This window comes from Cibotium barometz, chromosome 21 (assembly GCF_041138505.1).
Source record: "Cibotium barometz isolate CiBa-2024 chromosome 21, ASM4113850v1, whole genome shotgun sequence".
NCBI classification, from domain to species: Eukaryota; Viridiplantae; Streptophyta; class Polypodiopsida; order Cyatheales; family Cibotiaceae; genus Cibotium; species Cibotium barometz.
The window spans coordinates 23,894,792-23,908,648 of record NC_141066.1 but is presented as its reverse complement, the minus strand read 5'-3'; the positions used below and the strand labels follow the sequence as shown (position 1 = coordinate 23,908,648).

Here is a 13,857-nt window from a genome sequence, read left to right as displayed (position 1 = left end):
TATGAGCTTACAACTTGATAGGTAGTTTCCTATAATTTGAATATAGGCAGTTCTCTTCACAAATGGTATACATATATGATTGGAAGATTATGATCCTAATAAGATTGTTTGAAGTACTTAAAAATTAGTTCATGGTACTGAAATAGTAGCTACAATACAGAAAAAGTAGTTTACGTGCATGCCAAGGTATTTTACACTTTGTATCAAATGAATTGACAAAATGACTTCAAATTTCATTCGAAAATAAATATAAATATTTCTAGAGCTCTTTGGCATAAAGTTTTGTTGCTTGAGCCACCCTACATGTAAGAGCAAGCAGTGTTGGACAAACAAAGTATCATGGGTCTTGTCATTAGAAACAAAGTATCATGGGTCTTGTCATTAGAAATATAAAAGTGTATAGCCTTCTACACTTCATTTAACACCTTGCGAACATATGTGATGTGAACCAAACAGTGACTTGAGAAGAATACCAATGCATTGACTGTATTTCATTTTGTTCTTTGAATGAATAGTTCTCTGCAAAGTCAATTACAGAGACCACCACGTCATTTGGAAACTTTAACAAGCAATTTTTAAATTGTTGACCCTTCCACTTGACTATGAAGTTGTGCTTGGTGAAAGAGGCAATATGCTTCTGAAACAAGGATATGAAATCCTTGCCTTTCAAATATCTGACTACCAGATCCTTTCATTTCCCTTATTCATCACAGTGTCCTGACTCAATGTCTTCAAAGACCTTGACTGAAAGTAGTAAATCATCATTGCACACTTCATTAGGACATAGCGTAAGCCTATTTGTGCCACAATCATTGCACTCTCCTAGCAAACAAGACTTTGCATGGAACTCTGAAGATGTTGGATTTGGACAAAGTACTCACTCGCAAAGATCTGTGATACTATGATGTGTATGTTGAGCATCTCTACATAAAGTGGGAGATGCCTCTGGGCTACATACCAGACATCTACATGTACAAGAAGGGCCATGAAGCCCAAATGATTGATGGCGCATGTGATTGAATGCATCTCTTAAAAATATCATTTGCACATGAGCAATACAATAGCAAGTATAACGATCTTTTAGTTTTCTCATAAATAAAGGATTCAGCCCCTCAAAACTTCTCAAAAAGAGATCTGTAAATGTGGTTGCTGGTCTTGAAATATTTTAAAAACTCCACTTGCCAGACAAAAATATTTACAATGAGGTATAAGTGCTTCATACTACTATAAACTACTTGTGAAAGTACTGTAAACTACTTTTGAATTAATTGTAAACTAGTTTTGAATTATCTGTAAACTACTTTTAAATTAACTACAAACTACTTTTGAAAGTACTATAAACTACTTGCAAAGCAATTTGGACTGCCTATGGTTTGTTTGCTTTGGACTATTTTAAAATCATGTAAACTACTTTAGAGAGTGTTTTAGAGTTTTCTAACACTTTTGAAATAATAAAAAAATCTTTTATGCATCTTTCTATGCATAAAATCAATTTTAATGAGAATAACACTCTTTTGTACTTTGGCCTACTTATAAAGTAGTTTTTGCAAGTACTCTATACTACAATAATTTCACAGTGCTGTAAACTACTGGCAAAGTATTTTGTCTTACTTGTAAATAATTTGGACTACTATAAAATTCCATAAACAACTTAGATTTTTTTTTCACCTAGGGTGAAGTACTTGGGACTTGTGTTCTTGATACAATGATTGCTTGTGAAGTACTTCGGACTCGAGCTTGCTCTGCTGAAAGTCTTTTCTCTCTATTACCTATATAGAAGTTTGGACTATTTTCAAAGCACTATCGACTACTTCTGCTGAAAGTACTTCGGACTCGAGCTTGCTCTGCTGAAAGTCTTTTCTCTCTATTACCTATATAGAAGTTTGGACTATTTTCAAAGCACTATCGACTACTTCAAAAGGTGCAAGACATACATTTAAAACTTTGGACTACTTATAACGTAGTTTCTATAAGAACTTTATACTTCAGCTAAGTCATGTGGATAATTTCAAGGCATTGCGACCATCATTCAAAGTATTTTGCAATACTTTTGGGATAATTCTAAAGCTTACAGACTACTTAAAAGTCATTTGCACATTTTTTGAAGTACTTTGGACTCATGCTAAAGTATTGTTGACTAATTTTTAGATACTATAGACTATTTTATAGTAGTCCAACTATACTTTTGACCACCTTGACCACCTTGAACATGTGGACATGTGGTCCAACTATACTTTTGACCACCTTGAACATGTGGAGGTATCACTTAGGCACTTTTTAGCATTCAAACTACTTTCAACATTTTATCAAGAACTTTGAAGATTTTGCGAGATATGTACTTGGGGTTCGTCAAGAAAATGTTTAAGATGTTGCATGATAGATTTTCTCCCCAATCGCTTTTGGCAAACATCCTTTTTGTTAGGTGAGACTCGGGTCTTAGACATCCAAAAGGCAAAAACAAGGTCCTTGATCTCATCTGTGAGAGGATACTACTTTGAGGTGGCTATCTTTGGCATGTTTGCAAGAGCAAGGCACCATCGTCTGCGAACTATAAGCTAGAATTTGCTGCAACAAGATTTCTATGATGGATGCCTAATAGCTTTGCTGCTTGTGAAAAATTAACACGTTTTGAGTTACTGTCCTCACTATTCACCATCATCATACAGGCTGATCTCTTGAGCAAAATCTCATCTCCTGATCGGGGGACCTTCACTTGCATCAAAGTGTTCTGTATGTTTAATAAAATAACTCTTTCAAGACCTGAACTTGAAAGTTGTAGATTCCTAAAAGTAGGATGGAGAAGGAGTTGTTGAAAAATCTCCCTCTGAGTAGTGATGCCAATTCCCTGGGTGGTCTCTTGCTAGCAATTTGCAACAACCCTACAGATCTTCTTTTGTTGAAATCGTGCAATTTCAAAATTCTTCCCAAAGCTCTGCTTAATGACCTTCTTTCGTGTTTGTTCCTCCCTATTCTTCAAAGCCAAGTAGTCCCTAATTGCCCTTGTAGCGACATGGCAATTTTCCACGCTTTCCCTAGCTATATTTTCGCCTTCTGTAGCCATATTTGCACCCTCTCCAGCCATGATCTGCAATGGTTGTATATACATGTACTCTGTAGAGTGCCAAAAGCTATGTATTCATATTCTCACTGAAGTCCTCCATGTTCGCTGCACGGAGAGAGAGAGAGAGAGAGAGAGAGAGAGAGAGAGAGAGAGAGAGAGAGAGAGATTTTATTAACGTCTTCCAAAAGACCGAACTCAGCCTATGAGACAAATCAGTGTACCTGTGTGGGGTATCCTCTGTCATACCAACAAAATGAAAAAGTACTGAACTAAAAAGCTGAATCTAGGTGTGCAATAAGTACAATGAGTGGGGGAGGTGATGGAGCTCTACTACTAGGAGAATGCAAAGCTATATGCATGGAGTATACAGGTGATACTGGTGATCCGGCTAGTGAAAATGCCAAGTATGTATGATCTGCTCCAATGGGACGAGGTGGAATGGAGAATGAGGTGACAAGCTGTGATGCCTCCAAAGACCCCATAATGTAGTCTACCACCGTGCCTCCGGTCCGTGTATGACCCCCATGTGGGAAGCATGTCATCCCTCCTGATCCCGGCCACTGTAGCATCCCGTTATAAATAACGAGATGATGCCTGGCTCCCAACTCTAGTAAGTGGTCCCCATAATGTCCTCTGTCTGGTCCAATGTCCTCTAATGCCCGACTAGCCCCTATCTCCTCTAGATCCACAGGGTGGAGGATCTCCATGTCATCATAGTCATACACCTCACACTGTCTGATCTGTGTGTGGGCATTGAAGTCGCCCGTAAGAAATACTACCCCACAGGAGGAGGAGACAAGAGCCTTGCCATAATCTCCTCTGATAGACATGTGTGGCAAGGCTCCGGTCTCCTCCTCCTGTGGCATGTCCTCTGTAATGACATAGGAGGATCCTAATGGAGGAAAGTAAGATAGGGCTATGTATATAACCCTGTCCTCTGTAATGACATAGGAGGATCCTAATGGAGGAAAGTAAGATAGGGCTATGTATATAACCCTGTCCTGTGAGAGCTGTAAGCTGATCCACATGTATTTGGCCTCTGGATCCTGTGCTACCACTCTCAGTCTCCCCTGTAGCTCCTGTATAGAACTGCTACTCCCTCCGACCCTCTTGAGGTACCCTAGCGTGTGATCCTCCTGTATGCTGACTCCCACTGGAATCCCTCTACTCGAGGTAGCCCTTTCTTAGCTCTCTGATGTGTCTCTGTCAGAAGTATGATGTCTCTCCCCACCATAACATGCTCTAGTCGTCTAGGCTGCACCCATAGTGAACCATTACAGTTCCATACTGCCATGTGTATCTCTGTTCAATGGCATGGTCTGTGTCCCATAGGCCCCAAACCGCTAATCCATGGGCCGGCCATCAAGAGAGAGAGCAAGAAGCGGGAAAAATGGAGCATTGGCAAGAACCCTCCACCTACTGAACTAAACACGTAAGAAAGAAACATAAATTTTTTACAGATGTGTAAAATTACAAACTTTCACATTATTTTTCCTATTTGGAAAGAGATGTCAAAGACTGGTTTTTGTACCACCTATCCATGCTTTCCAGCTCCCTACTTGCTCCTCTTGTGTGCAAATCCTCCTCCCCCCCCCCAAACTCTTTCACCCTCTTGCTTCTTAAGATTTCCTAATTGGTACACTGTATATATTCTATGAAAATGTAGTAATACTATGTGGCCTCCTCTATCTATCCTTTCCTCAAGGCGAATGTAAATGTCCTTAAGTCGAAGTGTGCCACCTACTCTAGTTGGTTCTCGTGTACAAATTCCTCTCTTGACCCTTGAACCTCCCCCAATTCTTTCACCCTCTTATTCATTCACCCAAGGAAAGATAGAGCCCCCCCCCCCAAAAAAAAACTCTTTCATCATCTTACTTCTTAATATTTCCTAATTGGTAAACTATATATATGCTATGCAAATGTAGTAATGAGCAATACTATGTCTTTCCCATGCATGTGGCCTCGACCATCTTTCTTTCCTCAAGTAAATGAATGAGCATGGTGGGATTGGTGTCCTCAAAATGCAAATGTGCATGTTTCTAAGTTTGTTTTTCTCTTGTTATACCCTAGTTGTTCCTTTTCCGTGCAAATCTTCTCCCTCCACCCTTGGACACCCCCCCAACTCTTTCATCCTCTTACTTCTTAATATTTCCTAATTGGTAAACTATATATATGCTATGCAAATGTAGTAATGAGCAATACTATGTCTTTCCCATGCATGTGGCCTTGACCATCTTTCTTTCCTCAAGTAAATGAATGAGCATGGTGGGATCGGTGTCCTCAAAATGCAAATGTGCATGTTTCTAAGTTTGTTTTTCTCTTGTTATACCCTAGTTGTTCCTTTTTCGTGCAAATCTTCTCCCTCCACCCTTGGACACCCCCCCCCAACTCTTTCACCCTCTTACTTGGTACATATGCATATTTGCTATGTAAATGTAGTAATACAATGCCTGCAACCTCCTCCATCCTTCCTTCCCTAAAGCAAATGGTGGGATTTGGTGTCTTCAAAATGTGAATGTGCATATTTCTAAGTTTGTGCTACTTTCGTTACACTTATCTCCTCCCCCCTCCTAGTTGATCATCCTCCTCCTACCCTAATTACTCCTTCTCTCCATAAATTATCTTCCCCAACCCTTGAAAGTTGATCATCTTTCTCCTACCCTAATTGCTCCTCCTCTTCGTAAATTATCTTCCCCCCCCTCCCCCCCCCCCCGCTTTAATCACACCCCTTCTTTGCTTCTTCTATTGAATGTGCTAATTGCTCCTCCCTCTCCATAAATTATCTTCCCCAACCCTTGAAAGTTGATCATCCTTCTCCTACCCTAATTGCTCCTCCTCTTCATAAATTATCTTCCCCCCCCCTCCCCCCCCGCTTTAATCACACCCCTTCTTTGCTTCTTCTATTGAATGTGCTAATTGCTCCTCCCTCTCCATAAATTATCTTCCCCCCCCCCTCCCCCCCTCCCCCCCCTCTCCCCCCCCCCCCCCCCCCCGCTTTAATCACACCCCTTCTTTGCTTCTTCTATTGAATGTGCTAATTGCTCCTCCCTCTCCATAAATTATCTTCCCCAACCCTTGAAAGTTGATCATCCTCCTCCTACCCTAATTGCTCCTCTCCATGAAACCCTAAACCTTGCAAACCCTAATTGCTTCTCTTCCCTAGCCGCTCCTCTTCTATGCAAATCCCATCTCCTACCCTAGTTACTACTTCTCTTCATTAATCATCTTCGCTAAGCCCATCCTAATCCCACCTCTTCTTTTGCTTATGTGCTCCTCTCCTACGCAAATACCATCTCCTCCCCCAATGTGCACAAGAAGATTTGAAAGATAATGTAGCAAGAGAAAAAGGAGGTACAAAGGAGAGTAGCTATAGTTGGCTAGGTGTATAAGCACAAGAAGAGGAAGAGAATTTGGAGGATTTACCCTCACTTCTCTAGAGACTAGATTTTCTTGGTACATAGTGTATAGTTGTCTAGGTGTATAAGCACAAGAAGAGGAAGAGAATTTGGAGGATTTACCCTCACTTCTCTAGAGACTAGATTTTCTGGGCACATAGTGTATAGGGTAGCACTACATTAGCATAACAACATTAGGAGGCAAGTCCAAGGACTCATCCAATGCAAATTGTACTTGGAAGATTTTGGTCATTGAGATATGTCTACAAGCATGAGCTTCCAAGCTTTCAAATATATGGATGCATCTACAATTAACTCAGTTCGTCTAGAAGGAAGTGTGGCCACTTAGTTGTGATATATTAGAAATTATCAAATTCCTTATGGTAAACAAACGAGATTGATTTAACAAGAACTTGGTTGATTCATATGTCAAGCTTGCAATGGGCTTGAATATGAAAAATTTACCCTAAGCTAAGATACATGAACACAATAAAATCCCAAAGTAGTATGAAAAATTACCCCAAAGTAGTACGAAAAGTTGATGCTTTTTTCCTCCACTTTTAATAGCTACAAGACTTCAAAAATGTTTTACCATGATATGATATTCTATGATCAAATACACAAGGTGTATTAAAATTTGACAAGAAGCCTTTTATACCACATTTGAAATGTAATGAATAAAGCATGAAAATGGAACATCAAATATTGAGCGTATGACCACCTACTTCATTAAAGTTTTTTACACTCTAAGACTATATGTATAATTATCCTTGCACACGCAAGGTTTCTTTAGTAAGGTCATTTCACATGTGATATGGTAATGAATTAGGCATGAACATGAGATATCGAATATTGAGCTCATGAGCATCTACTTCATTGAAGTTTTTTACACTCTAAGACTATATATATAATTATCCTTGGACACACAAGGTTTCTTTAGTAAGGTCGTTTCACATATGACATGGTAATGAATTAGGCGTGACCATGAGATATCAATAACTGAGCTCATGACCATCTACTTCATTGAAGTTTTTTCACACACTAAGGCCATTTAATTTTCCTTGGACACCCAAAAGTCTATGACCCCCAAGAGTGCTAAAGGTCCTAGCAAGACCATAAAAGTTTTCCCAGATGTGGGCTAGCCTAGCCTCTTGACTGTTGGATTTGTGGGCCAACAGTTCAAAAAAAAGTGCAGGTGGTGGGGTGGTTCACTTTGGACATGTTCAAAGGATGCCTGGTCAAGTTACAACTTTTGACAAGGGTTCCAAGGCGTGTGAATTGTGAAGTGAGCAAACGTGGAAGCAAAAATCCAACCCTATATTGAATCCATGGAAATGCCCCAAAATTTTGAAGGGCAGCTGAATGGATACACAAGAAGACCTTATAAGTTCAGTGAATGTACTGAACTCACACAACCAAAGAGGCAAATAACAGAAAAGGCTCACAAGTCCCCTAAGCTGCATAGACACCACTGGGGTCTGCATTGGAAGCAATCCATGGATGAGTAAGGACATGCTTCAGAGGAAGTCTCTGTGTAGGATCTTTCACCAACAGCTACAAAAGAATGAAGAGCACTTTGTAAGTCTGCAATTTGTTTTATAAATGATGTCAATCACGTCACCAAGTATCTTTATTACATTATGTACATGAGAGGATGTGTATAGTGTGTATGCATATTTACATGCATTTACATCCTAGAAAAGCTTATGTGATGATCCATATGTACATGTAGATACATATAAGTACATATTGAACTTGTACATGTACACATATAAACATACATGCACACACCTTGCTGATGAGATCTTTTGCTTGAGGGGAGACTATTGGCTTGGGAGGGAACTTGAGGTCGATTTTGACAATCCTGCATCATTCCAGCATTTTTTATGATATAATATAAAATGTATATCCTCGGGAGAATTCTGCAAGGTGTTTTGAACTAGAAAATCAAGGTTTGCAGTAAGGAGAAGTGTATACAGCATGTACCTTCTATATGTATCTGAGTGCCTATTTGCTTCAAAAGGTGCGGTTCCATATAGGAACTCGTAACAAAGCACCCCTAAACTCCAGATATCCACTCCAGCATCATGTTCCTTGCTTTCCACTGCAACTCAGTAGCAGCACTCAGTTAACCAGCCAATTTACAAGTGTCTCATGTCTTAATTTTTCTTAATCAATGAAAAATAAAAGTAATACCCCTTTCCACAGGATTGTCAGTATGTGTGTCTTAATTTTAAGCAATTGAATGACCCATTCATAACCATACATACCCATTTCAAGAGGTAGTTAAATAATACCCATGTCTACATAAAGGGTTGTCTCAGCATATACTCTCTATTCCAAAGGCATAAGACACATTGAAAATGCGGGCATTACCACCAACATTCCAACACACGTGTATGTGCATCTTAACTTTGTGCCCTTGGATGACATATTCCCAACACAAACATACATACCCATTTCAGGAGGTAGGTAATCCAATGTTCCACACATCGTTCGCCTCTTGTTAAAAGTGTGAACTGACCATCCAAAATCGGCAATCTTCAACTCTCCCTGACAAGACAAGAGTTCATAGACTCAGGCCCTCGACACACTATTTCATGGGGCGCAGGATGGGTCTCTAAACACCATTGCCTGTCCCATGTGATGGTGAGCCTTGCAGAATGTGTAGAAAGGACCTTACAAATGCAGTGAAATATACAAATGTGTGTATGCACAGGCATGTGTGTGTGTGTAGTATGCGCATGCATGTGTGTGTGTGTGTGTGTGTGAGAGAGAGAGAGAGAGAGAGAGAGAGAGAGAGAGAGAGCATTACCTTGATTCCAATAAGCAAGTTCTCTGGCTTGATATCCCTGTGTATAACATGCTTCTCATGACAATGGATGAGAGCACGGGCCAATGATGCAATATACTGCAATAAGCACGAAGCACGAAGGCCTTCAAGTAATCAAAAACTTTGCCCATCATAGATGAAGATCACAAAAATTACTGCGCATATAAGATCAAGCAATATTGAGGCATTCGAACCTGCTGATCATTATATAACAGGGCATCAAATCTGATCAATTAAGGCAATAATAAATAGGACTTTTAAAATTACAAAAGCCCATCTAAGATAAGCAATATTGGGGCATTTGAACCTGCTGACTATTATATAACAAGGCATCAAAACTGATCAATTAAGGCAATAAACAGTACTGTAAGATTACAAAAGCCTTTGTAACTGTTACCGTTGCAGCTCTTTGCTCATTGAAAATCTTCTGGCGCTGGAGTTCTTTGTACAGTTCTCCCCTTGCCGCATATTCAAGTATTAGATACACCCGGCTCTACGCCATAGTAAAAATCCCTTAATTATTAGGCCAGCTTTTAAAGCCAAGCTAGTGCAAGCTATCCTAAATATATATACGCTCATATAAATACTTGTGTTTGTGTTTGCGCATGTGTGTCTGCAAGTGCATGCGTGTACGGTAACAGTACATGTAAATGTGCATGTGCACATGCATGTGCATACAGTAAATGTGTACATGTATATGTTATCTATGTGCATGTATAAGTAAGTATGCATGTGCAAGTGCACACGATATGCAATAGTAAACGTGCACTATGTGTATATGTATGTATGTATGCATGCATGCATAAGCGTATGCACACCATGCATGTGCGAGTGTGTGTGCACATGCATGCGATCAAGTAACAGAGGAATCACTGTGTTCAGCATAATGGCTAACTTATAATTGAAGGAAATAATTTTGGTCTACCTAAGCTAGCCTGATCTTGAATGTAAAAGAGTTTAGGGTTTCACACAGACATCCGTGGAAATGCTTAAAAAATTAAGTGCCCAATTAGGCTAACCTCATCATAGAAGTAGCCATAGAGGCGAAGGATGTTCGGATGCCTGAGATGGCTTTGAATTTCAATTTCCCGCCGTAGCTGATGCTCCACATGGGACTGTTGAAGCTGTTGCTTGAAGAGCACCTTCAGGGCCACTATATATTTGCTCTGTTTGCAGGGAAACAGCAAAATATGATCTCACACACACACACACACACACAGAGACAGAGGCAGAGGCAGAGGCAGAGGCAGAGGCAGAGACAGACAGACATACAGAGAGAGAGAGAGAGAGAGAGAGAGAGAGAGAGAGAGAGAGAGACCTTCCTCTCTCTGGCAAGGTAGACGTTGCCGAATTTGCCTCTGCCGAGGGGCTTCCCGATGTCGAAGTCGCTCAAAGTCCAGTGTTTGGATTGCCCACCACCACCATTACCGCTGTTCTCTTCGATCTCCGGAAGAGAAACCCTAAAATCAGGCATCCTTGCCCCCCTCAAAGAAGTTGACCGAAAAGAAAAAACTGTTAGCAAATAGCTCGTCGTTGCAAAACAGCCCTTATTCTTCTTTTAAAATGCAACGGTCTATTTTATTCGCTTTCACACTTGAAAGTAGAGATGGTGGTGGGCGTCCTTGTGAAACAGAGTATCCTTTAGCTGGGCAAATTCAAAATGGCAATGCCTATGAGGAATGAATTGAGCTGGTTAAGATGCCATAATAATGTTTTTTTTTGAAAAGCATGGCTATTTTCTTCCATTTTCCTCTTTCATTAAAACTGAAGAGAAAGTGTTGTATGTACCCTAGAAATGATTTTCTTGAACACTAGTGAACTGTGATCATCTATGTGATGTGATGAGTTGGGTTGTCTATGATGTTAAAAGATCTCATCGAACCCTCCTCCCATTTGAAATGCAACCCTAAAATTATATTTGAAGGACTCATATTAAAGCTCCATTTCTTTTTAAAGAGTTTCAAAGGACGTACTATAATTTTTTAAACATTTGTCTTTATTTTGGATTTTTTTTCTACCCTTCTTTTGTAAAATAAACCCCCCTTGGAAGGGAAGTACAACCTTCAAGTTCCAGGATTGAGATTTTTATCTCAAATTCATGTGTATCTCAACTTGCTCAATTTTCAGATTCCTACTGCTCAACTATGTGCTATTTGGTCATCCATTGGTTGCCAACAAAAAAGAGAATAGATGAGACCAGAGGAGACACACAAAAACCCTAATTTCTCTCATTAATCCATCTCACACAATGTAGAGAAGCTCCATAGCTAGCTTCATTCTCCTTCACCAAAAACAACACATTCTATAGGTGATAAGTTCACACATAACATAACCTAGTACTAATGTCCACACACACTTGGCTAGTTGGGCATAACCATTATTGTCCACACACTGCTAGACTATTGTTCACACATCTAATGCTATCCACTTGTTTGCATTCTCAACACTCCTCGCTACACCTAGATTAGCTTGAGATTAATCTAGCTTAACCTAGATTAGCCTTGATTAGCCTACATTAGAGAGAAAGCCAGAGATGTCTAAGATATCAAAAGATATCTATGATCATAATGGTCATAAAAGGTATCAAAAGGTACAATAGACCTAGGGGAGTGGCTTTTATAGTCCTAAGGCCCTCGTGCCCCATCACCACATGTGTAAATATCCCTGAGCCCCATGTGCCTAGGCCCATCCCCCATGTGCATGTGTAAGCCTAAAATCCACTTGTTACAAACCATCCCCTTCTACAATGATTTCGTCCTCGAAATTGAAGGGTGGTCATGCACAAAAGACACATATAAAGGTTATATATAAAAGCCAAAAATCAAACATATAGTCTGAATACACTCAAGTGCGACTCGAATGATGTAGGGGCCTCCAGGATCAAATGGGAAACCAAAAAGTTGCACGATCTCAATGCCATAGACCTCGCGCCACCTAGATTGAAAGGGTAAGTAGTATCGCCCCTAGCCATGAGTGTGCAACGGCCGCCTAGATCGAGCGTGAAGTAACGCTGCCCCACCATTCGTAAGGTGGCCACCAAGGATGCTTGGATCAAATGGAAATCCATCAGCCATACCATCAAGATTACGGTCTAGATATCCACCAAGGTCGAAGACAAATGTGTCGTGATGGTGTGCTGTAATGCTTGCAAGAAGATGATCTCCAATATGACAAAAAATGAATGCCCCAAAGCGAGTATCTATGTCAATAGGCATCCACGAGCATTAAAAAAAAATGCCTCATAATCCAAGTCAATGCTTGGATCAAGAGCTGATGTATCATGCCAGTGATCGTGTGAATAGGCTCCATGATCTATCTATGAACTAGCTACGCCTCATTGCCTTGTGGCCTCGTGGCACGAGGAAACTAAGGGGGTGAACACCATAGTCTTGTGTAAGTCTGGGTGGATATTTCAACATCTCGCATACATTAAACACAGTAGCATCTCAACAGAGCTGCACAATAAAACACAAAGAAGAAGCAAAGCTACACAATAAAACGCAAAGAAGAAGCAGAGCTGCACAATAAAATGCAAAGAAGAGGACTGATTGTTAGTGCATGAGAAAAACGGTGAGGTTTTATCTCTGCAGTTCACGTCCTCATCACATAGGACCACACAAGCATGATCCGTGTTATGCATATCCACATGATCCGTGTTATGCATATCCACATGATCTAACTCATGCACATCACTATCACTATCATTATCATTATCCACATGATCTAACTCATGCACATCACTATCACTATCATTATCACATACATCATCATGTGCTCATGTATCAATATCATTATAAGTGTGTATGTGCAGTACATCATCATGTGTATGTGTGTGATACATTATCATTAGCATCATATGAATCAATGTCGGCCTAGTCCACATCCTCAGGGACATAATCATAATGGCTCACGAGTTTAGGGCACTCGCTCAAGTCTCCATGTGGATCATCCCAAGTGAACAATGCGGAGCTATCCGTGTCACGATAGGCACACAAGTCAACAAGAAAATCACCATGTGTAGAGGACCATATGGCACATATAGCTCTCTCATCGGAGTAAATGTCTGAACTGGCTAGGTAATAAACCTTCAAGCTCATATATCCACCATAGATGACATAAATATGTTGCCTCATCATAACATGATGTCGATGAAGAAAGATCTAAAGATTGGAGTCTCATGGTGCCAAATGTATGTGATGATATGCAACACGTGACTCAAAATGGTAGCTCAATATAGAGCAAGTATAGCCCTCTCAATAGAACGTGAGCAAATGCCATTTGATGAGAGTCTGAGATAGTGTCGTAGTGATGTCAAAGACAATGATGATGGTGAGTAGCAAGTTGATCATACCATAACTACGTGTGAAGCTTAATCTCTCAATCTAGAAAATGTATATGATCCCCACCCAAGCCCGAAGCTAAATACAAAAGCATGTGAACAAACACTATGTGTGCCCAATGCACATGAACATGTGCTAATGCTCAAATCTACCCCCAAATAATGTTTACAAGAATATCCGCTTTTGTGGTGCAAATGGATGTGGGCATGGAGGTGTGAATGGTCAAAT

The 13,857-nt window shown here is 40.2% G+C and overlaps 1 protein-coding gene across 3 annotated transcripts in view; it reads right to left on the bottom strand.

The window, feature by feature from the left end:
* Nucleotides 1–7,754: 7,754 nt before the first annotated feature.
* Nucleotides 7,755–13,857, bottom strand: part of LOC147626979 (serine/threonine-protein kinase Aurora-2-like) — a 30,091-nt gene continuing 23,988 nt past the window's right edge. For all 3 annotated transcript variants that reach the window (XM_086815554.1, XM_086815555.1, XM_086815556.1), the window contains exons 3-10: nucleotides 10,608–10,764; nucleotides 10,309–10,455; nucleotides 9,687–9,782; nucleotides 9,272–9,367; nucleotides 8,913–9,009; nucleotides 8,443–8,560; nucleotides 8,248–8,320; nucleotides 7,755–8,010 (exon numbers count right to left, since the gene is read on the bottom strand). In XM_086815554.1, the coding sequence (XP_086671680.1) occupies nucleotides 7,909–8,010; nucleotides 8,248–8,320; nucleotides 8,443–8,560; nucleotides 8,913–9,009; nucleotides 9,272–9,367; nucleotides 9,687–9,782; nucleotides 10,309–10,455; nucleotides 10,608–10,764 (886 nt within the window). In that variant the 3' untranslated portion in view covers nucleotides 7,755–7,908. The remainder of the gene's footprint in view (nucleotides 8,011–8,247; nucleotides 8,321–8,442; nucleotides 8,561–8,912; nucleotides 9,010–9,271; nucleotides 9,368–9,686; nucleotides 9,783–10,308; nucleotides 10,456–10,607; nucleotides 10,765–13,857) is intronic.